Genomic DNA, 24249 nt, shown 5'->3' with positions numbered 1-24249 from the left:
CGGCTCCGTTCGGATGCTTGGCTTAGATCCGACTGCTGACCCGGTAGCCGATGTCGAAGGGATCTTCATCTGACTCCGGCGAGTTGATCAGCAGTTCGGGATCCATGGTGAGTAGAATGTTCTCGTGGTAGCGTTTAGTTTGTTTGAACCGTGACGACGCGCGGCGTGAATCACGGTCTGCCTGTCAGTCTTTGAAAGGATGGAGACGAGCAGTGGCCGGAAGTTTTGCCGGATATAAATAAGGGTGGCCGTGGTTCGAGGTGGAGTTTTAGGCGTGGCCATGCTCCTGAACCTACTCCGGCCCCTACAGAGATTCACCACATCTTCCAAAGCCAAAGTAGAACTTCTGAATACACAATCCCTCAGTAATAAAGCATCCTTCATTCATGACCACATCACTGATGATAAAATGGACTTCATGTGCCTCACGGAAACCTGGCATCAGCCAGAGGTTTACTCCGCCCTCAATGAAGCTTGCCCTCCTGGCTACAGCTACTTGGAGAAAGCCCGCAGCACTGGTCGTGGTGGAGGCCTAGCTGTCATCTACCGAAAGGAATTGGAACTGTCACTCCTGCCCCTGCCTGTATTGTCCTCTTTTGAATGCCTTGCATTAACCTATGTTAACATTTTAACCTCATAAATAACAATTACTGTAGTGTAGGGGTGTAACGGTATCCGTATTCGTCCCGTACCGTCACGGTTCGGACGTCACGGTTCGGCACACGCAGTCACACGACGAATACGCCTTTTTTTACGAGTGGGAAAAAAGTCTGTCATTCAGGGCAGTATCCACTACACTATATATAATCCAGGGGGCGGTATTGCGCCTAAAAGCTGTTTGCCAGCCGCCCTTAAACAACAAATGAAGAACAAGAAGAAACACAACAACAAAACGAACAAAATACAAGAAGAAGAAAAGTTAGTATGGCGATTTCAGATAACACACAGGAGCTAGAACCCACCTGCTTCTTTTAAATCAGCTGTGTGGGAACATTTCGGGTTCCCTGTGGACTACAATAAAGATGGAGTGTGCGAGTGGTGGATCGGACGAGGACGGTGTGTCGCCGTTGTTCTACAGTGGTGCGCTATGCTAATGGTAACACACGGCAAACATGCTAAATCATATCAGAAGGCATCACCCAGATTTGCCAATCACCGGAGCCCGGGAAAAGACAACAGCAGTTCAACAGCTGATCCCCGCTGTTTTTAAGAAGCCAATAGACATGAGAGCCGAGAGACCAAAATAAATAACGGAAGCTTTTGGCATATGTTTTTCAACGACTTTGCGCTCTTGAAACACGTTCTTATTATTTAGGATGTAATATTTTCAAGACATTCTTTTTAGTTTTACAGCTTGATGAAAACTTTTTGTTTGACATCAGCCATTATAGATAATATGGCCATCTGAGTGTGTGTGGTTTGTTTTTAACTGTTTAATACAGTTAATTATTCAAAATGTTAGAATTCTTTATTTTTAAACTGAAACTTGCACCACTGTTCAAACATAAATAATAACAAACCTGGAATTATGCATTTGGGACTTTTTTTTGCTTTTTCTTGTTGTACCGAACCGTACCGAACCGTGACCCCCGAACCGAGGTACGAACCGAACCGTGACTTCTGTGAACCGTTACACCCCTACTGTAGTGGTCTAAAACTGGATGTATTTCCCCCTTGTGGTTTGTCGGATTGTGTCATTCATTCTTTTATCCACTAGTCAAATATATGACAATTTATATTTTTACAATTAATGTATAGTATGTAACTTTTTCACATTAAAATGTCTTAAAACATCGAACCTATATTATAATTGTTGCCAAACTGCAAACTTACATTTGAGAAATGTTGTCATCTCAGTGAAGCAAACAGTCCCCTACATTTAGTCGCATGTAATGTTTCCTTTTTACACATGCGTCAACTTTGTGGTTGTCTGCTAGCCATAATTGTACTTACTTTTTATATAGTTTTAAGTCACATTTTTACTTTACGCTTTTTAGATCTCGATAGTTTTTACCTAATTATTTTCCCAGATTGAGGATTTTAGTCATCGATGTATGGATCTTGAGTTATCAGAAAAACAAGCAAAGCAAAAGGCAGCATCCCTAAAACTTTTTTTTGAACTTTTGTTCAGTGTTTATACTTTATCTGTTGGCTTGTTTGTTTTGGAAGAATAAAACATTTGCACAACATTTTAGTGCAAAAAACCCCCTAAATTACAAACTATGAAGAAACCCAAAACAGGTGAAACCCAACTGAAATGTTGTAATGTTGGCAAGACAACTCCCATGATCCTGTGCAATGACCCCACCACGCTCTGTCCTTTGTCTCTGTTTGGATTGAGACCCAGTGGGGCAGAAAATAAAATATTGTGCATAAGCAGTCTTCTAGCAACAATGGTAGAGAAGGCAATGATTTATGCAAAATACCAAGTAAAGTCACTTTTTACTTCACTGTTTGTAGGATTGAAGTGACATTTTTAACAACTAGTTAAAAGTGTTATAATATTTTACAGAAGTTAGCTTACTTAGAGCATGCCTGCCACATGCTATTGCTATATCAAATATTTGATTGAAATGTGTCCCGTTTGGCCAATGTATATTAAAGTCCTTCCGATAATATTACAGAACTGCTGTAAGCTAGCTAGCTAACGCAGCTAGCCTAGTCATTTCAAATATAATGACAAAACACTTCTCTGCGAGAGTGATAGTTGGCAACCTTTATAATCCCTGAACAACACAATGGCTCCGGCCCCAGCTGTGTGCACAACTTTTTAGTGTCTCCGTTTCCGTTGTGTTTGGAGCTTTTTGCAGCATTTTGTATTTGTAGGGTTTTGTTTATGCAGCGCTTTCAGTAAACGCTGTGCATTTCTCTCCAAGTAGGTAAATGCTTTCTAGATTCTGTGCATGTGTGGTTAATTTGGTGAAGATGTTTCTTCATCTGCATGCGTTTTTTACACATTTGTGTTTTTATTAGGGCCGGGACTTTAACGCGTTAATTAAGATTAATTAATTACACAAAAATTAACGCGTTAAAAAAATTGACGCATTTTAATCGCACTTATTTTTGCACCGCGGAACGTTTCTCACTGGATGAGTTTCAGGCGTACCGATTATACTGGAGCACCAACTAACGTTCATGACTTCAGACAACAACAAACCACAGTGAACAACAGTGGGAAATGTTGTTTTAAAAAACGGACGGATGGAAGCGTCGATAAGAGCACGGTTGTGTGCAAATTATGCAAAAAGGAATTCGCATATCACCGCAGCACATCAAGCCTCAAGTATCACCTCAATGCAAAACATATAGCAGCTAGCGTGGAAGCTAGCGTGGACGTTAGCCTCTTTTATCGCGTTCACACCAAAAAGAGCCGGTACTAAAATGAGTTCATGAGAACCTTTTTACCCCCACGAAAGTCCCTGCTAGAGAGCAGAGAGCTGCTAGAGAGCAGGGACTTTCGTACGGCTCTCTTGTGAGAAAAGAGCTATATTTCTGATTGGCTGGGCGGATTGCAAACCACGCCCCGTAAAACTCCCAAAAAGTTTGGTGAAGCCGCCATTTTATTATCCTCGCATTAGCATTATTAGCATTAGCCCAGCGCAGAAACGCAGAGAGACTAACTTATGGCAACACAAAATAAAACATGGGAGCGGTGGAGATGAGGAGGTGTCGGCGTTCTGGCGATTTACTCGGAAGGCTGCTGGGACTCCCAGCAGCTTCTACTGAAGCCAGTCCCCAACTCCGGGGACTTCCGGCCGGGGACTTTGGGCGGCAGTATACGCCGTGAAGTGGTTTGCGGCCTGCCAGTAAACCCAAAGCAGAAGAAGAAGAAGTGACGTCAGCGGCTTCATTTGTTCTCATGAACTAAGTTCTCATGAACCTTTGTGGGAAAAGTACTGCGGTGTGAATGCGCCTAATGGTATACTAAAATCCATGTGAAAAAAATTGCTTCTCACTGTTCTTAGGTCAAATATTTATATGCGATTAAAAATGCGATTAATTTCGATTAATTAATTACAAAGCCTCTAATTAATTAGATTCATTTTTTTAATCGAGTCCCGGCCCTAGTTTTTATATCTATCGTTTTTGAAAGTGCAGTGTGTTTGTAATTGTTTTGGGCTGTTGCAGCGCGTTTGCACCTTTCGGCCACCGTATATTACAGCCCTGCAGGAAAACAATATTTGTTACTGTTATCTTTTAAATGGTTGTTGCTACTGAATGTTCTAATGGACAGCATTGTTGTAGGAGTAGGATATCATCAATTACATATTGGACAAAAACAAACCTTAGCCTGCATGTAAAACGACAACTGTGTGTGTGGGTGTGTTTGTTAGTGAGGCATGTGAGCGTGGGGAAGTGGGGAAAAGGTGAGAGGACTTTGTGTTGTTAACCTTGGTGCAATGGCCTGCTATCGTCAGCTCAGTGTGTAACTGTAGAGCTGGGAGGAAGAGTTGCTGCTGTTTATGCTTGAGCAATGGACCGTGTCAAAAAAGTGTGCTGGCCTCTTGGATTGACATGTCATGCAGTCCTCTACGCCCTTCACACACTGTTTGCATCCCATTTTGCTTTTAGAACCAGCGAAATATGATGGGTGTGTTACAGTTGAAGCCATTATTTATATTTCAAGTTAGAAATAAAAAAGAGGAAACTTTCTTTTGCAAAATGCACCAACTTCTGCTATTTTCATGAATGACGTGGTGGTGCATTTAGCTGGAGTGTAAATGCGGGATTATTGTAACAATGAGCACTGTGACTGCGTTGCTTGGTGCCATGTTAGCGGTAGGCTAAAGGTGGTGTGAGAATGAGGGGCTGAATTCCTATCCAGTGAGTGGAGCGTTGGTTTCTGTCTAGACAAAGCTCAGTTGTCAGGGAGACCTGTTCGGATCCAGGACTGCCCCGGGCTCCAGGAAGTTTTGGTGGGAGCGAGTGGGCCTTTTTTTTTTTTTTCCCCGCTCGGTTTTCCCTCCTCGGAGGATTGCAGCGAATGCAGTTCACTGCTGAGAGTTTTTTTTTTTTTTGCTTGTGGGAGTTTTTCTCCCATGATAGGGTGGAGACAGCTCGCTTCATTTGTGCAGAGATAAACGGCATTATTCTCTCCCTCCCACTCAGCAGGAAATAGCAGCCTGGCCCACCTTGCACACCAAGCAGTCACATATGCACACATGGCATCACACACTCTCTCATTTAGGCCAGGATACAATGGATCCATCAAATTTGTGACTTTTTACCTGACAGTAAACCACAGAAGCAGTTCCCGAGCTCTGCGCTCATGAAGCTGCTCTGCGTGACTCTATTGTCTTTTAATGACTGTGTACAGCGAGATAAGGCAACGACCTAACTGCTCACACAGCGTCGGATCATTGAGCAGACAGGCTGACTGAGACCTCAGCTGCACCCTGAAGGCTCTTCCTGGAGCCCGGACAGCTTCTGGTCGTCAGTAGATGTGTGGTGCTGACAGCAGAGTTATTAGTTGTTTCCAATATCTAAGTGTAGACAATACTGTCTGGAACAGAAATAACACAGCAGACCCCCCTGCTCTGCGCTCTAGGTGCCATATTTTAAACAAGGGTCTCGAAATTGCAAACAACTTTAACCATATACAATAATATGCAGGACCTTGTGTGTGCATTTGAAGTGAGCTAAAGTTCAGTGTGGACCCATTATGACCTGTGCCAAGATGTTGGGTTGGTTTTTAAGTTTTTGTTGTCTTTTAGTGTGCAAGATAAAGGAAAAACTATTTGACTGATATTCATGACATTTGGTGGGAGGTTTACGCGTTGACCAAGGAACAATTGGGTGGTACGTGCATTATTTTTCACGTAGAGAAGCGGCTTTGAGGGAGGTGGACGCCTTCTAAATGCTCTCCTATGATATGGCAGATGGTGTTCCTGGAAGCTAAAATGGACAATTTTTTAGTAGAAAGGTTGTGTGATAAGATATTGTAAGTCCACATTGGTAAGTGTATTTGCTTAATGATAGCACCAATTTGAATATCTATTTATCACAAAATCTTACATGAGTACGACTTGATATACTGTGATAGGCACACTATAGTCTTTTGGCTGCTCACAAGGTTAATGCTGTATTTACATTGAATGGTTCAACCTTTTTTTGGTGTGCTTTTAGCAATTGTAAGTCCCTGGTAAAAAAGTTGAATTGCCTCAATCAGCTTACATGTGAGCTGTAGCTCTAGTTCAATCTCTACAATCGTCAATAGGTCGACAAGGGACATCCTTAAAAAACGTGCCGTTTTAAAAAGCCAAGACTTCACTTCAACAGTGAGGACATTCATTCATTCCACACAGATGCCAAAAGAAAAACCTACCGTTGTCAATTCAAAGTTAAGCCACAGTATTTGTGTGTTTTTGTCAAGCTAAAAATAAAGTCACAGCAGTTCGCCATCAGAATCTGCCTGGACTTACACTGCTATTAGCCTTGTTTTTAAATATCATATCACGTATCACCCTTTAAAATACATTCAGGTTGAACTTTTTTTAATTTTAAAACAGCATGTATTCATCATTTCTGATAATAGATGGCAATGCATCTAGTAGTTGTTGTGACATTTCAGAGTTGGCATGCAACAGGTTTGCATGATAAGCCCCGCCTACATTCATCTGCATGACTGCGGCTGCTCCATCAGTAATTACAGCAGCTGGTGGCACATAGCTGCATCTGTCCATCCAGATTTAGCTCCAGACATGGTGGAGCGTTTTCTTTGTGTCAGCTTTTCATGTCTCATCTCAATATAGTTTATTGAAAAACAATCAAAGCACAGCATGGAAGAACACATCATGATGCTGAGTAGTGAAGAGCACCTTGGTCAGGGCTTTCAGTCTTACATCCACTCCCAGGCACATTAAAGAAAAACTTCAAAGAGAGCCATAATCCATGTTATTCAGCCACCTCTCTGCAGGGTCTGTGTGAACATGGATATTTTTGGGGCGAATCAGACGCACATTACTCAAAGCTTTGAACTTTTTAAACGGCTGCGACTCTGCACACACACACACACACACACACACACACACACACACACACACACACACACACACACACACACACTCAAAGGAACCTGTTTTTCTGCACATGGGGCCCAGGTGGGAAGAAAGACACATGCATTTCCAAACATTTGAACTACCTATGCTGTAAAATGTATTATCTCTTCAATTTACACACGGCATCTATTGCACGTCTGTCCGTCCTGGGAGAGGGATCCCTCCTCTGTTGCTCTCCCTGAGGTTTCTCCCATGTTCCCTTTAAACTGTGGGTTTTCTCCGGAAGTTTTTCCTTGTACGATGTGAGGGTCTAAGGACAGAGGGTGTCGTATTGTCATACTGATATTCTGTACAAACTGTGAAGTCCACTGAGACAAATGTAACATTTGTGATATTGGGCTATATAAATAAACATTGATTGATTGAAAGGACATGACAGACTGAGAATCTGTTGTCCTGCAGCTGACCTCACCCAAAGGTGCTGCATGCTGCTGCGGAGCCCAGGGGAAGAAAGGTGTACAGTGGAGTGTGTGGAGCCAAGAAAGACACAGCCGGTGACTCAGCGACTCAGAACCCTCATCTCATGTTTTAGTCTGCTGCGCAAACACCAACTCCTCCTGGGTTTCTTTTCATGTCGGCTAACTTCACACAGTACAGGTGTTCAAAGCGTTTCACTCACATCAACTGTAGCAAAAGTTGCTTAATGATTTACAGATGTGGGAGAAGTACTCAGATCTTGTACTTCAGTAAAAGTAGAAGTACCAGAGTGTTACAAGTAAAAGTCCTGCATTCAAAATGTTACTCAAGTACATGTACAAAAGTATTAGCATCAACATATACTTGAAGTACCAAAAGTAAAAGTAGTCATTGTGCAGATTGGTCCATTTCAGAATAATATATATATATGAGATGTCTGAATCTGTAAAGTAACTAAAGGTATTCAATACATTGTAGTGGAGTAGAAGTACAAAGGAGCAACACTTTAAATACTCAAGTACAGTACTTGAGTGTATGTACTTAGATACTTTACACCACTGATAATTTAACATATATCATAGTAGTCATTGTGCAGAAAGACACATGCAGCCGGTGACTCAGAAACCTCACCTCTTGTTTTAATCTGCCAACACCAACTCCTCCTGGGTTTATTTTCATGTCGGCTAACTTCACACAGTACAGGTGTTCAAAGCGTTTTTGGACAGTATTTGTGACGCCTTTAAATGGATGATGTTTCTGCAGATCGAAGTGACGTCATTCACGTGACCCTGTGTTTGTTTCTCTTTGCGGGCCTCTGTCTCTCTCCTCTGAACGCCTGACTGACCGTCTGGCTCCCAGATAGCATCAGGCTGTCTGAGATTAGCACTCATGAGGGCGCAGTTAAACTTGTGAAAGCCCTGGTCTCCTGTCCCGGTGCCTCTGTTCTACACAAAGCCAAACACTAATCATGAGTGTGGCACGACGCTGATAGCCTGTCTGCATTGTCACCGTGCCTCTGAAATGAGGTAAAGCCTGAGAGCTTATTGCAGAGCAGCCACAGATCCCAGACCAGGAGCCTGTTGTTGCCAGGCAGTTGAGCAGCGAAGAGGACAGATAATGGAGCTGCTCGACAACATTTTTGGAAGTGGACAGCTGATAAGTAACCGTTTAGGCTGCAGAGCTTTGCCTGCCTTCAGTTTTTCACACATTAAATAACACCTGTAGTCATAATGGACTCTGGTTTGTTTATAATAATATCATTCATGCAAGTAGTTATTGGAGTTTACACATTTAAATGCATTAAAAGTTGAAGTCTATCCTCAAACAACAATGGAACATAATGGACATTGTAGGGAAAAAAAAAGACTGGGAGTTTGGTATTATTCCGTTGCATTAGTTCACAATGTCCAAAATCTATCAAAGATGATTATGATAGTATGTTGTTCTGGGTCTTAAATTGTCCATCCATCTTCTCCCGCTTATCCGTGGTCGGGTCGCGGGGGTAGCAGTTCCAGCAGAGAGCCCCAAACGTTCCTTTCCCTGGCCACATCAACCAGCTCTGACTGGGGGATTCCAAGGCGCTCCCAGGCCAGCGAAGAGATATAATCCCTCCACCTGGTCCTAGGTCTACCCCTCGGTCTCCTCCTAGCTGGACGTGCCTGGAACACCTCCCTAGGGAGGCGCCCAGGTGGCATCCTTACTAGGTGCCCGAACCACCTCAACTGGCTCCTTTCGACGCGAAGGAGGAGCGGTTCAACTCCGAGTCCCTCCCGGATGACTGAACTTCTCACCTTATCCCTAAGGGAGACGCCAGCCACCCTGCGGAGAAAACCCATCTCGGCCGCTTGTATCCGCGATCTCGTTCTTTCGGTCATGACCCATCCTTCATGACCATAGGTGAGGGTAGGAACGAAAATGGCCCGGTAGACAGAGAGCTTTGCCTTCTGGCTCAGCTCTCTTTTCGTCACAACGGTGCGGTAAAGCGACTACAGTACCGCTCCCGCTGCTCCGATAATCCGGCCCATCTCACGCTCCATTGTTCCCTCACTCGAGAACAAGACCCCGAGATACTTGAACTCCTTCACTTGGGGTAACGACTCATTCCCTACTTGGAGCGGACAGTCCATCGGTTTCCTGCTGAGAACCATGGCCTCAGATTTGGAGGTGCTGATCCTCATCCCAGCCGCTTCACACTCGGTTGCGAAGCGATCCAGTGAGTCCTGAAGGTCGCAGACCGATGAAGCCATTAGAACCACATCATCTGCAAAAAGCAGTGGTGCAATCCTTAGTCCACCAAACTGCAGACCCCCTCCCCCATGACTACGCCTCGAAATCCGATCCATGTATATTACAAACAGGATCTGTGACAAAGCGCAGCCCTGGCGGAGGCCAATCCTCACCGGAAATGGGTCCGACTTACTGCCGAGGACCCGGACACAGCTCTCGCTTTGGGAGTACAGAGATTCGATGGCCGTGAGAAGAGACCCCCTCACCCCATACTCCCACAGCACCTCCCACAGTAACTCCCTGGGAACCCGGTCATACGCCTTCTCCAAGTCTACAAAACACATGTAGACCGGATAAGCATACTCCCAGGCCCCCTCCAGGATCCTTGCAAGAGTAAAAAGCTGATCCGTCGTTCCACGACCAGGACGGAATCCGCATTGTTCCTCCTCAATCTGAGGTTCGACAATCGGCCTGACCCTCCTTTCGAGTACCTTAGAGTAAACGTTCCCGGGGAGGCTGAGTAGTGTGATGCCTCTATAATTGGCACACACCCTCTGATCCCCCTTTTTGAAAAGGGGAACCACCACAACGGTCTGCCACTCCTTCGGTACTGTTTCCGACTTCCACGCAGCGTTGATGAGACGTGTCAACCATGACAGTCCCTCAACACCCAGAGCCTTCAGCATTTCTGGGCAGATCTCATCCACCCGGCTTTGCCACTGTTTGACTACCTCAGTGACCTCTAGGGTTGGGTATCGTTTGAATTTCCACGATTCCGATTCCGATTCTAGTTTTCGATTCCGATTCTTAACGATTCTCAATTCCGATTCTTTGAGGGGCAGGGTAAAAAAATGATACATGCTTCTTTCACCAAAAAAACAACATTTATTTGAGTGACTGAAGCTACAACACAGCAACAGTCCAACTTTTAAAGGAAACCCCCCCCCCCATTTAAAAACAGTTCTTATTGAGGAAAACAAGCATATCTGCCTTCTCAGGCAGTATGCGTGAGCGTTCAGCACAGATTGTGTCACCAGCAGTCGAGAAAACACGTTCACTGGGTGTAGAGGAAGCCTGGACACATAAATATGAGAAGGCCATGTCTGACAGGCAAGGATAGGTTGTTCTCATGTTCCACCACCAGGCCGCAGCGTCATCAGAAGTAACTATGCGTGGCATAGCCTTGTACATGTGCAGCTCCTTCTCTACCTGGTCCTGGATGGACATGGAATTCTGCTGTGGTGTCACCTTTTGGGCATCCTCATCAGCAAACAGCTCCTCCAATGGGGTCATTTTGGGGGTTTTGCAGGGATGCATTTGCTAAATGAATAAAGAACAACATATCACACAAAAGGAAACTTCCATTCAAAGCATAGATCATGATTAAGAAACCTCGCATATATATTTTTTTTGCAAACATACACTTACATTCTCCTCTGCCTCACTCTCCATTCCTTCCATGTTCTCGTCACCATCTCCTCCACAGTCTAGATCTGTTGACTACGGATAACAATTGGCATTATTTATGATCAAAGATTTTAATGATTGAGGAGACATTATTTGTTCATGAATAACATTTCACCTTCTCAGAGTCGGTCAGATTTTTGGCCAGGAACTTCCCCTTGATCCGGTCCCAGACAGCAGCATTATCGTCCATCTTTTGTTTGAAGCGTGGATCCAAAGCAGTAGCCTCTTCCAGAAAGCTCCTGATTTCATCACTCTGAACACAATTATTGAAAATGTAGGATTAAGTCATGAATATAATTATTTAATGTATTCTTCATTAACTTCTTTATAGCCTCAGTTATTTTACCTGGTAACGCTTTGACAGATTTCCCCAAACTTGCTTTTTAAGGTTGGACACAAATACTGTGTCCCCATCAGTAACAGTAAAATGCATCTCAAGCTTTTTGAGAATGGGCAGAATCTGTCCAGATGTCGGGTTCTTTTCCGAAGAAACGCAGAGGGTGGACGTGTACATAACCCTCATCAGTCTGATGAAGTCCTCTGCCCGCCTGAGGTCTTCGTCAGTGAACCGGGCAAGTCTGAGTGATAAAGAATATTTGTATTATTAACTATAAGTTACAAATATTACATTTTAAACAAAAACAATGCTGTTTGACAAGGGAACTGCTCCTCTTTAAATCCATCACTTATCCACACTAATCAGTATAGTTTACATTGCTAGCTACTTTTTAAGTCATCTACATTTGCATTACCACATGCTTATAGTGACAGCTCTCTGCACTAGTTCTGGTGGCTAGACAATCACTTCCCTGATAATGAAGTATTAGTGTTTTGTATGAGTCATATAACTATAAGCTACTGGATGCCATTTTCTTTTGGATCCATAAAGTAGCTATATTTTTTATCTATCAGTCTGACTACCTGTCCCTCTCCATAGGCTTTCTCAACCGTTGATCCAAGCTGGCTGCCTGAATTGCTGGGTATTGCTCGAGAAATCTCTCCAGCATTAGGTGGAGAGAATTCCAGCGAGTTCTCACATCAAGTATGAGCGAGTGTTGAGGCAGCTCTGACAAACAAGAAAATCACAAATACTTTAACATATGGGATTTCAATTTAACATGGAGTAGTTATCATTTGACATAGTTTTTGAAATGTTAATACCTGAAAAACGCATACAGTGCTTTGTATTGAAAAAAACAAGCATTATTTAATTAAATACAATTCACAACAATCAAATGAATGTAACTCAGTGAGTCTTACTTAGGATAGCCTGCTTCTCCTGGAGCACGGTCTTAGCCATTGATGACCTCTTAATCCACACAACAAGTGCACGGATCTTTGCTATCCATTGAGACATGATGGCCAATGAGTAGAGACTCTGTGCTGCCAGATTCAAAGTGTGAGCAAAGCAGCCCAGCTTCACAAATTGGAGCCTGTGTATGGCTACATCCATATTTGCAGCATTGTTAACTGTGACTGCCACTATTTTGTCAAAAATGCCAAAATCTGTCAAGACATCTGCAATCTCCTCTGCTATGACGATTCCTGTCTGGGCTTTGTAGACAGCCTTGGTTTGGAGCACTTTTTGCCTCATTTTGCCTTCCACTAAATAGTGTGCTGTGACAGTAAGGTAGTGGTCTTGCGCAATACTAGTCCAGCCGTCAGATGTGAGGGCAACATGGCTAACTTCACTAAGCTCAGTGATTATATTTGACTTTTCAATCTCATACCAAGATGGTATTAAGTGATTTGTCAGATAATCTCTGGTAGGGGGGGTGTAGTTGGGGTTAAGAGTAAAAAGCATGTCCCTGTAAACACAAAAATGATATTGTTATTGTGGGTGAGGTCTGGGCAGCTAGAAAATTTGTATAATTGTCTTTGCGTACCGAAATGTAGGTGCTTCTACTTCTGAGAAGGGATGCAGCCTTTTCACCACAAAAGCGGTGACTTTTCTGTGGCACTCCTCACGTTTCTCTACTGTCATCTTTCCCTTTGCTGCTAAGGTGAATGGGTTGACACGGGCTGGGACGGGCTTGTTAGCTTGAGCCGTTGTAGCCGCGCAACTACGGGACCGCAAACTTTCATCTACAAAAATATAGAATATCCACACATTTTACACACAACCTCTCAAACAAAACAACCATCCTTTAGTTTTGAGTGATGTTAACTTACATACCTGATTGCGAGGGCTCCGCTGAGGGAGGGCTCGGTGTTGGTTGAGCCGGGACGACAGCGGAAGACGACGGTGGTTGTGAGGCGGACGGAGACTGGCGAAACAGGTTGAAAACGGTACACTCCTTGATCTGTATACTGTGCAGGCGAAGGTGTTTTGTCATATTGGTCGTGTTCCCTCCTTTGGAGGAAATAAGTTTGGAACAGGTGTTGCACTCTGCCGACCCATTGTCTTTCCTAACAAAGTGAAGCCACACTTTAGAGCATCTACCGCTCATGGTAGTCCCAGGTTAAGCTGTTTAGAAGTGTAGGTACAACGCTACATTTCCCGCCCCAGTAGGCTACGGAGAGCGGCAAGAGATATTTCCTCAGGCATCGAAAAGCGGAACCGAAATTCACATTTCTAAATGATGCCGTTGGAATCAAAATGTTGGAACCGGTTCCGGTTCGGAACCGGTTCTCGGTACCCAACCCTAGTGACCTCCCCCCGGGAGATTGGTATTGATCCCCCGTCATAGTCTAGCTCTGCCTCTACCATAGAGGGCGGAGTTGTCGGGTTCAGGAGTTCCTCAAAGTGTTCCTTCCAACGCCCTAACACTCCATCAGTTGAGGTCAACAATGTCCCAACCTTACTGTACACAGCTTGGATGGTTCCCTGCTTCCCCCTCCTGAGGTGTCGGACAGTTTTCCAGAACAACTTTGGTGCTGCCCGAAAGTCCTTTTCCATGTCTTCTCCAAACTTCTCCCACACCCGCTGCTTTGCCACGGCTGAGGCTGCTGCCATTCGGGCCTGTCGGTACCTTGCCACTGCCTCGGGAGTCCCCCGGGATAACAAATCCCTGAAGGCCTCCTTCTTCAGTCGGACGGCTTCCCTGACCACCGATGTCCACCAGGATGTTTGAGGGTTACCGCCCCTTGAGGCACCTAAGACCTTGAGACCACAGCTCCCCGCCGCGGCTTCAGCAATAGAGGCTTTGAACACCGCCCACTCTGGTTCAATGTCCCCAGCCTCCACAGGGACGCCCGAAAAGCTCTGCCGGAGGTGTGAGTTGAAGGCCTCCTGAACTTGGGCCTCCTCCAGACGTTCCCAGTTCACCCGAACTACACGTTTGGGCTTACCAGGTCTGTCCAGAGGCTTCCCCCGCCACTCGACCCAACTCACCACCAGATGGTGATCAGTTGACAGCTCCGCCCCTCTCAGACACACAGTCCAGTAACAAACCACCACTCCGGTTCAGATCAGGGGGGGCGTTCCTCCCAATCACGCCCCTCCAAGTGTCTCCATCATTGCCCACATGTGCGTTGAAGTCTCCCAGCAGGAGCCCCATACAGGACTCTTTCCAGGGTCTCCAAGAAGGCCGAATACTCTGAAGTGCTGTTTGGTGCATAAGCACACACAACAGTCAGAGTTTTCCCCCCCATAACCTGCAGGGTAAACTCCAACAAAGAAGCAGCCAACTGGGGGCTTGTGAGTATCCCCACACCCGCCCGGCGCCTCACACCTTGGGCAACTCCGGAGAAGAATAGAGTTCAACCACTATCCAGAAGTAAGGTTCCAGAGCCGACGCTGTGCGTAGAGGTGAACCCAACCAGATCCAACTGGTAACGCTCCACCTCCCGCACAAGCTCCGGCTCCTTCCCCCCCAGAGAGGTGGGGAAGGAGTCCTTATCTGACTGCAAAGTATAGTTTATCCACTGCAGTCATAACACACGGAGAGATAGCATCTGTGACCTGATGAAATTGATCCCACCTTGCAAAGTAAAGCGGTCTGGTCAATAGGGAAAGCTAAAGAAAATGAAATGATTTGCCATATATTCATATGCTGTGCACATATCTTAGAGAAGTTTGGTCTCTCAAATGTACCACTTTAATCTCTGGAAATATATCCACAATCCATCTCTCTTAAATGTAAGGCATTTATCTCTGCAAAACCTTTTTTTTTTCTTTGAGGAATATTAACCCAAGTATGGACATTTTGGATAGTTTTAAGGCAAACTTCAAAAAATGTAAACCTAATGACTTTTACTGACGTTCATGCATTGATAGAATTTGATGTAGAAAATGTTGTTCAACCAACAGTACAAATAAAGAAATATTTGAAATTGCAATAAATATAGAAAAATGGGTGAGTTTTTGAGAACCTTGAAGCAGGGGCATTGGCAATGTGCTTGATACCTGACAAATATCACTGTAGATGCATGTAATGTTGGATATGGCTTGACCTACACTTGCCATGATGTAAACATATTGATGTTACAGTTTGTTTGTCATACAAAAGGCACAGTTTGTCCTGCTTTGCTGTTGATTTGAATCCGCTGTGAGTAGGTTATTAGTGAATCTGTTGGGTCAGCAGATCAGACACTGCAGACTTTGAGGTCCACCTGTGTAAAGCCCCTCAGCCACATCACAGAACTCCCTCTGCTGTAGGACTTCAGATGTATTTCTATCAATGCTTTCACTGTGCCACATGTTTACATTCACCACACATGAATACTCATGCTGGATGCAGGCCGGCACACCACAGCTGAAGGTATTGCAGACATTATTTTGAAAAGAGGGATTTGAAAGGCTCAGTGCACATATAACGTTTTATACACCCTGCAGTGACACATTCCCCTGATTATTTATATTTGTTTGACTGGAATCTTTTTCCACTCATGCATCTGTTTTAGATCTCCAAAATAATATGAAATGGCATTGAGGCAAAAGCTTAATGTACATTATTTTTAAGCAGCGTCATCATCTGTATGTAATTGATGCTCTGCTGGGCTAGAACTAAAGTGTTTAAGAAAGAGTTGTCACAGAGTCACATGTATTGTGGTTTCAGCTATAGATCAAAATCTTAGAGGGAACACATACTGTATTTGCTTACTTGCCGAGAGTTCAATTCACTTCTTGCAAATTAATTTAGGCTTCACAAATTATATTCAGGAAGTAGCACAAACGTTTGCTTGCCATGGATCCCATTTTCTGCAGTATTGCAAAATCCAAAGGAAAAATCCCATTGGCTTTTTGACAAGGGAGCTGGCATGATGCTAACTGGGGTTGTTGTTAAAAAATAGCTCATCCCTGCAGGATTCTTTAGATCGAGATATAGTCTGTGGGAATGTTTCAATCCGTCCGAAGCAGCAGAGTTACAGTAAAGCTGCTCAGCACACTGCCCAGAAACAGGATTATTTGAAATTCAGCACATTTGAGGTTTAGAGCCCCACTTGATTACACCGCTCCTTCAGAAGAGCTGCACAGCAGAGTCTGTGTGTGGCACAACAGGAGGCTGAACTAAATTAGTCTAATGCTGATGCAAGTGTGTGTTCTAGCCACATGCCACATCTGGCCCCTCAGGCACCAAGAAATAAATCTCAAATAAAATGTTGTTGTTATCTTTCTTACCCATTTTCTCACATTATCTTAAGCCAAAGTTGCAACATGATATAATATCATACTGAAATGATATCAGTATTAATCATTTTCAGGTTCAATCCTGTAGTGTGTGTTTCTACTGTTTACATGCTTTGATTTAAACATACTTTTTCTCATATCGTGTCAATATAGCCGTATCTGAAAAAACTCCAGTCTCCTCTGATTGGTCAGTGTTTCTGGTTCTTCTGCATTTCTCTTTCGACACATTTCAAGTAAAATTATGACATCACAGTAAATTGAAACTATGGAAGTTTTGGCGGCTTATCTAAAGGAACAGTTTCTGGGCTTTGTGCATTTTTCCGTGGGTTCAGCATTTTCATACTCAACCAGTAGCCAGTGATGGAAGGAGTGCTCAAATTCTTTACTAAGTTAAAGTAGTAATACCACAGTTTAAATATACCCTATCACAAAGTTATACGTTTAAATTTTGTTACTTTAATGAAAGTACAGAGGTATTATCAGCACGTAAGTATAAAAAGTAAAAGTACTTATTGTGCAGAAGGGCTGTTTTAAAAGTTTGTATTATTAGAGAGTATTATTATTAGTTTTTTGGTTGTATTAAATACATTTTTGATATTTTAATACAATTTAACTTTTGGACACTTGATGTACTACTGAGTAGATTAGTAGTATTTCTTTTATTTTGATCATTTAAAGACTTAATGCTATTTATGTTCAAAGTAAGTAACTATGAATTTGAAATGAATGTTATGGAGTCAAAAGTACAATATGTAGTGGAGTAGAAATATAAAGTGGCAGAAAACTGAAATACTCAAGTAAATAATACTACTTCTAAATTATACTTAAGAACAGTACTTGAGTAAATGTACTTTCCAAAACTGCCGGCAGCACATAGGCCTGCTTCATTATTAAATAAGACATGGAAATCTCACTTTTTAAAGTACAATGCAGCTTTTATGATCCAGTTACAAAAGGACATTGTTCACATTGCATGGTGATGAAAATCATTTAGAGCCAGAATAAGAAAGCCAAAAAAGCATAGATAGTGTTTAAGAAAACAGTGTGACAAGATGTTGAAGAGAGTTCAGAAGAAGGACACATAAATGAAAGACAGTGATTTCATGTGTATCTATGAAATGTATCTGTCCACTATTCAAACATTAAAGAGGAGTGTGTAACAGCTCGGATCAAGTGCTGTCCTGTTCTACTGTGCGTTAGTGCCGCCTTTAAATCACTTAGCCGTGTTGACGTCTTTTACAGCTAGTTACGAAATGTATGGAGCTCTATAGAAGCCTCTGGCGTCACACACCGTCCCTGCAGACGCTGTGACGCAGCCCTCCCTTCGGTGTCCACTCATGCCTTGCGGGTGCAGCTGAGGACTTAAATACTACAGCTGTGTTGACAAGAGAGCCACGACATGGAGTGTTCTGGAACAATGAGAGGACGGGTCAAGAGAGCAGTTTCTATAGAGCAGTCTGCAGAAAGTGCAGCTGAGGTCTCAATGTCATGCTCTCTCTCTGCAACTATGCATTGTGTGTGTACAGGGTTGGGGGGGTTACTTAAAAAATGTAAGCCGTTACCTAATGTGCTTTCTGTTACTTTCCATTACAACAATATCAAATGCAATGTGAATGAATGCAAGACAAAATTAAAATTAATGCAATGACCCTAGAAAAAGAAGAGACCAAGATATCTGGATCAAAAATGATTTTGTTTATATGAATGAAGCAGATTCAGGCAGCAGCCTACACACCAACACTGAAACACATGAGAACATACTACAGTTTAAAAAAGCAGAAATAAAATCTGAGCTGACATAAAATGCTCCGTTTTAGTTTAATACACACAGTTAATAACATATACATTCACCTACTGAATTAAAAACAGAACAAATGAAGCAAAGAAAGTGAAAACCATAAAGCAGATTCAGATCTTTTTAGGTTTTAGTAACACTGTAATCCTGATAGTAATCCCATTTTTTTTCAGAAATGTAACAGTAATCACATTTTTTATGTAACTGGAAGGGATTACAGTTACCTTTTTTTGCATCGTGATTACGTAATCCGTTACTCCCATAGCATGTGTGTGTGAATGAAGCTTCCTTTTGTGAAGACCCCACCCCATATTTAATCACGTATACTGTAGAGGGCAACTGGCTATACTGCTTCCTGTGTAGGAAGCGGAAGGGAGTGGGTGGGGGAGATGGGCGTGGGGGGATTAGAGGGGTGCCCAGCCTTGTCTCCCCTCTGTATCTGGTTCTGTTGTTGTCCATATTTCATCTGCCTTCCATTTCAGCGTGTCCCCCTCCTCTGTAATATCCTGCACAGAGCAAACAGGCCACATGTCAAATATTATGTCCGTCAGTCCCACAGAGCCACTTACTGCCGTGTGTTCTTTATTCATTCCAGGAACAAGGGCTGCAAGTTATCAGGGCTGAACAATTGTTGAGTAGGCTACACAGAGAACATCTCCTTTATTGCTAAACTGCACACAATGTGCTCTCAAAATTGCACACACAATGTTCTTCTTGCCTGAGAATCTGTTTTGATTTTCTTCAAATAAATTCAGTTTTTGCAGTAAACAGTAAAGACACATTTTGCTTCGCCTGCTTCCCCTTTCCTCTGCACTGCAGTTGGCTGGACTGGAAGGTAGAGCGTTACAACAGTGCAGACACTCAAAGTAACTCAGGGAGTGATGTAATGAGCCAGTAAAAGCAAACCATTGTATCCTGGAAGTGGGAATTGTGAAACAGGATTCGGTTGGGTTGGGCCACAGCGTTTACGCACATTGACTCAATTCTAGATTAAATCAACTGTCACTCCTGGGAAGTTGCATAGCCGTGGATGTGTGCAGTAACATCTTAGTAACCTCATTTATCATCATTTCTGCAACATTGTGCAAAGCTCGTCCTTCATGAAATCAAGCTTTGATTTGTGTAATTGTTCCAGGGTTGGTGATATCAGTTCATCAGTCTTTCCCCCATTTTTAAGAAATGAAATGTCTAACAAATATAACATGGATTTCCTTGAAGCTTTGTAAAGACATTCGAGATGCCCAGAGGATAAATGGTATAATAGCAGCAGCTGAAGTTTTCTGTAGCATCACCAGCTTGCACAACATTTGGTACGGACATCGATGTCCCACACAGGGACAACTTTTCTGTTCCAGTCCGGGTTGCAGGGCCGAATTCACAATATACATTGGGGGGGGACTCAAAATGTCCCCCCCAATATATAGCCTAACTGATATAAAAAAAAGATTGCTATTCTATGACTTTATTATTTTGGCTATTTGTATACTTGAAAATCTTTATTTTCTGTTATTATGAACTTCACCAAAATGATATATATTTTTTTCACATGTAAATTAGTTCCACCTTTGTTTGTTTATGCATACCTTTATTTTGGACCCGTGAGGTGTATTTTGCTGTTGCACGTCCGAGTCCAGCTTCAGATAGCGTTGATGCTCCAAGCAGTTCAGTCATGTTTTAATTTGCCCTCCATCAGTTCTGGTATCTTTTTCTAGTTAGCCCTAAACTAATCTATATTATTTTATTTCGTAATGGTAATGTTAATGAACCCTCCGGTTTAGCTTCTTTGTGTAAATAACTTGTAGTTCTGATGTTAAAACCGAACTTTTCAGGAATAGTAGCTAGGGGAGTGATTTGTAAAATATGCATAAAGAAAAAGTAAATCTGTTTACAGTTCTGTTTCATATGGGTGTTGAGAGATGTATCCATAGATCTCTTCATTTTGCTCTCAAAGTGCACCAGATTGATGCTTTTAACTTCAACATTTACAAATGGGAGCATGCCCCCGGACCCCCACAGAGGAGGTGAGGTCCATCACTTGCCCCATACGCCCATGCCTGAGACACAGTTTCGTGAATATTGTTGTTTTTTGCCCCCACGGGCGGAGGCAGGTTTTAAAGTATCCAATGTGTTAGTGAATTTTTATATTTTCCCTTAGAATGGCAGGAAATTAGTATTCATTGGGTCCCCCCCAATGTAGACTCCATGGTTACGGCCTTGCCGGGTTGCATTTGGGTCCAAAAATACTTTTTACATTGGGAATGGGGCGTCTGTAAATCAGCTTATCATTTTTTAAGTTGCAAAATAAACTACCCAGTATGAACTTCTTTAGCCCTTATTTGAATCATTAGGTTGTAAAATCAGCCAAATGCAGAGTTATTTTCCAATCTATTCATTTGACTGAGCCTGGAGGTGAAGCTTAAGGAAAACCTTAAGTGACCATGCCCATGCCCTGTGTCCAGTTCTTTTTAAACAACCATGGCTACACCTGATTGGCCATTTTTGATACATAGCAAATGTTAGTATACAAACATACTTAACTACATGTTTAGGTTTAGAAATAAAACATCATGGTTTGTCTTTAAAAAGGTATGTGACATGAATTTTTGGTTTCACACAGGACATAAACCGTGCCTTTGTCCCATCCATCCACTTCAACCTCCTCCCTTTGCAGACTTGTGGGAAATAATAAATATGTGATATTTCAGAAACCAATGTAATCTGTGAGAAAAAGTATTATTCTAGATCCGGCTTAATAAATAGTATGGTGCAATCATTTGCACTTTCAAAATGGGACGGATAACAAACAGCTTTTAAGATAAAGCGATCTAAGTATCTTGTCTTTTGTTAGTAAGTGAACTTAGTTGCTGATAGGTTCAAATGATGTTGGTGACTTGTATAAAGGCAGTGATAGTCTCAGCAGCATGACCTGTGTGCTTCTTTAATCCCACAGGAACATGTTGCCAGGAATCTTTGGAATAGATTTATAACACTGTGGATTTGTCACTTTCACTTTTCACAGCATCTCCAAACCAATAAATGTAGTACAGTAAATGTATTTTGTTTTTGTTCTGAACCAGGTTTGAGCACGGCTGTCCAAAGGCTGCGATGTCTTCAAAAATGCAGAGCTCCAGCAGGATGGCTCAGGCCAGGCGGATGGTGCAGCAGCTGAGGATGGAGGCCCGCTTTGAGGGGATAAAGGTGCCTTTCTATTCTTTCACACCACTCTGCTTCTACTCCTATACCGATGTGACCGATCCATGCGAATGCTCTACAACGGCCTAAAACCCTTAGGCTGGAGCCACACGAGGATAATGCAAACGGACCAACATCGATATCAAAAAAGTCTTCCGTCCACACGCAATAGGCACTAGAAACGTGTCCGTTCACACGAGACTGCTCGAAAGCGCTGAAGACGCTTTAGTACATATGCCGGGCCTGTAAGTGGCGCTGTACTCTTGCCACAAAAGCAGTGAAGAAGACTTCCCGCGCATGGTTGACATGGTTGCCCTTCTGTTTATTCTCCTCTGTGGACGTTCTGGCTCTATTTCTCCCTCCCCAAGGCAAGCGTTTGCTCCTGCTGTAATTCTCTCCGGTAGTCCACCAGCAGATGAAAAACCCCCACGGTCCGCGTCTTCCAAGGGACGAGGGGACCGTGCGGCAGAGTTTCAGTTAGATTTGTTTACGCCGGTCTGTTAAAGTTGAAATCTTCCTGACAAAATTAGAAAAGTGCCGGTCAGAGGTCTTCTTTGTTATTTATTGAGCTTTAAAACAAATTGATAACGACTCTATATAATAATAAAAAACGGAGCCTCTCTTTTCCTCCCCCTCTTCTGACAGCCCAGCAGCTGATCTCTGAGCAGGAGAGGTGGGGAGAGGCGGGGCTATTGCTTCATCGTTATCAGAAAATGATCGTATATGCGTAAACACGGAGCCGTTTGCCCCCCCAGAGCGTTTCGTTTGCAGATCTACCCACCTTGGGACCCGTTATCGTTATAGTGTTCTGCGTTTCCATGTCGGCCTCGTGTGGCCGAACCGTCTATCTGATAGAGAACTGTAGCAGATACGACCGTTATCGTCCTCGTGTGGCTGCAGCCTTAGATTAGGAGAAATGTGCTGCACTTTCATAAACTATGTAAATATACAAACACAAATGTGCAAAAACTAAAAAGAAAGCTATCTATCTGCAAGATCTGCAATAATATTGGAGGAATCATGCAATACCATTGTTAAAATAAGCCAATAAACCTAACATTTTAAATATGTTTCCAATGACAGAGACAGTCGGACAACTTTATAACCTTCCTGTCCCAGCTGTGTGCATCACTTTGTACTGTCCCCTGGTTTCGGATGTGCTTTGAGCTTCTTGCAGCATTTTGTATTCGCAGCGTTTTGTTTATGCAGCGCTTTTAGTAAATGAGGCGCATGTTTCGTCAAGTTGGTGAAGATGTTTCTTCATGTACATGTGTTTTGGCACATTTGTTTGTTTTTGTATTTGTATCTTTACTGAAATGCAGCGTGTTTCTACTAACAGAAGTGTGTTGGGCTGTTGTAACGTGTTTGCACCTGTTGGCCACCGTACCTCTGTCAATGTAAATCAGTGTGTCGATTGATTTCTTCACAGGTGTCCAAGGCTTCATCTGACCTGATGCGTTACTGTGGAGAACATGCCAAGAACTTATGGGCATCCCCACCTCAGAAAACCCTTTCAAGGACAAGAAGCCTTGCACTGTTTTGTAGAACAACTTTCTCTGCCTTCCTTTTGATTCTTATGTGGTAAAAAATATGTTAGATTCACAACTTAATCTAAGGCCAGTGTCCCCCCCTCTTCCCATTCCTACTGTAGTTTAAAGGATGTGTTCCTGTTTGCCTTGCAGTCACATGACAGTTTCAGCAAAGAGCAGGCAGCAGTCCGAAGCTGTGGCATTGGATGACAGAGTTCCTGCCTCTCTAATTATCACAGCGTGCAGAAACAAGCCCCCTCAATCATTGGACCAATCAGATTTAGCCATTCAGCTTTCACCTCTGACTCTGGTCAGGCTCTCTTCAGGAAACAGTTGTGTAGGTTGTGTTCTGCTGATAATAGCAGCCCAGATAATGATATCCTGTCAACGGACCAGCAATCTGTGCTGTCCATCACATGAGAGCAAATAGTAACAGTGGAAGTCCAATGCCCCTAATGCACATTTCTTTTTTCATCTTGTCACATTCAGAATAATAATAGGGTTTAAAATGAAATTGTTCTCTGTTCTCTTTAAGCACAGACAGAGCAATCAAATTGTTGACATGTATAATTTAACAGTTCACTTAAATCTTTTATTTTAGGTATACATAAGAGCAACCGATCCAGGTACTTTCCGTCTTTATCATGGCCACGCCCCTTTTTGGGTAAAAATCTGTCTGGTAGTGCCGAGAGACGGGAGTCGGAGGCGGTGCATCGAAGGTACAAAGTTAGCTTTATTGAGCATCAGAAACACACATGTTGTCGGCTTGAAGCCCGGGAAGACAAGAGGAAGAAGAAAGGAGGGCACACAGTACACTGTACAGTCAACAAACATGTCCGTGCGGAACAATACCCCCAACCTGTAGTTCCATGAGTGAATTATGTCAATCAGTGATCACTACACAAGCCCCCCCAGAACTCAACCATGGACACAATCCTCGCGTCCGGGAGGAAGCACCACAGGGGCCGAGGAGGGTGGGGCCGCAGGCGAGGG

The 24249-nt window shown here is 43.2% G+C and overlaps 2 protein-coding genes across 2 annotated transcripts; one reads left to right on the top strand and one right to left on the bottom strand.

Moving 5' to 3' along the window:
• si:dkey-44g17.6 (guanine nucleotide-binding protein G(I)/G(S)/G(O) subunit gamma-12) lies at positions 1 to 23870 on the top strand. The gene is given in 4 exon segments (XM_034235599.1): positions 1 to 107; positions 21613 to 21733; positions 23157 to 23208; positions 23211 to 23870. Coding segments are annotated over 3 exon segments (207 nt in total). The 5' UTR covers positions 1 to 107; positions 21613 to 21640; the 3' UTR covers positions 23273 to 23870.
• LOC117559001 (zinc finger BED domain-containing protein 1-like) lies at positions 12335 to 13198 on the bottom strand. Its single transcript, XM_034235598.1, has 2 exons — positions 13055 to 13198; positions 12335 to 12976 (listed from the first exon to the last, which is right to left on the bottom strand). The coding sequence occupies exons 1-2, from the start codon at positions 13150 to 13152 to the stop codon at positions 12415 to 12417; spliced, it is 660 nt and encodes a 219-aa protein (XP_034091489.1). The 5' UTR covers positions 13153 to 13198; the 3' UTR covers positions 12335 to 12414.
• Positions 23871 to 24249: the final 379 nt, after the last annotated feature.

This window comes from Gymnodraco acuticeps, unplaced genomic scaffold, assembly GCF_902827175.1.
Source record: "Gymnodraco acuticeps unplaced genomic scaffold, fGymAcu1.1, whole genome shotgun sequence".
In the NCBI taxonomy this organism is placed as follows: domain Eukaryota; kingdom Metazoa; phylum Chordata; class Actinopteri; order Perciformes; family Bathydraconidae; genus Gymnodraco; species Gymnodraco acuticeps.
The sequence above is the reverse complement of the archived record's forward strand: the minus strand, read 5'-3'. Positions and strand labels throughout refer to the sequence as shown.

What these genes read in the sequence shown, in the direction of transcription:
- LOC117559001 (XM_034235598.1), bottom strand. Translation starts at nt 13,152, where the DNA reads ATGACAGTAGAGAAACGTGAGGAGTGCCACAGAAAAGTCACCGCTTTT. An exon ending in GTAGAAGCACCTACATTTCG is followed by an intron (nt 12,977 to 13,054) that starts GTACGCAAAGAC and finishes TTGTGTTTACAG; the next exon opens with GGACATGCTTTTTACTCTTA.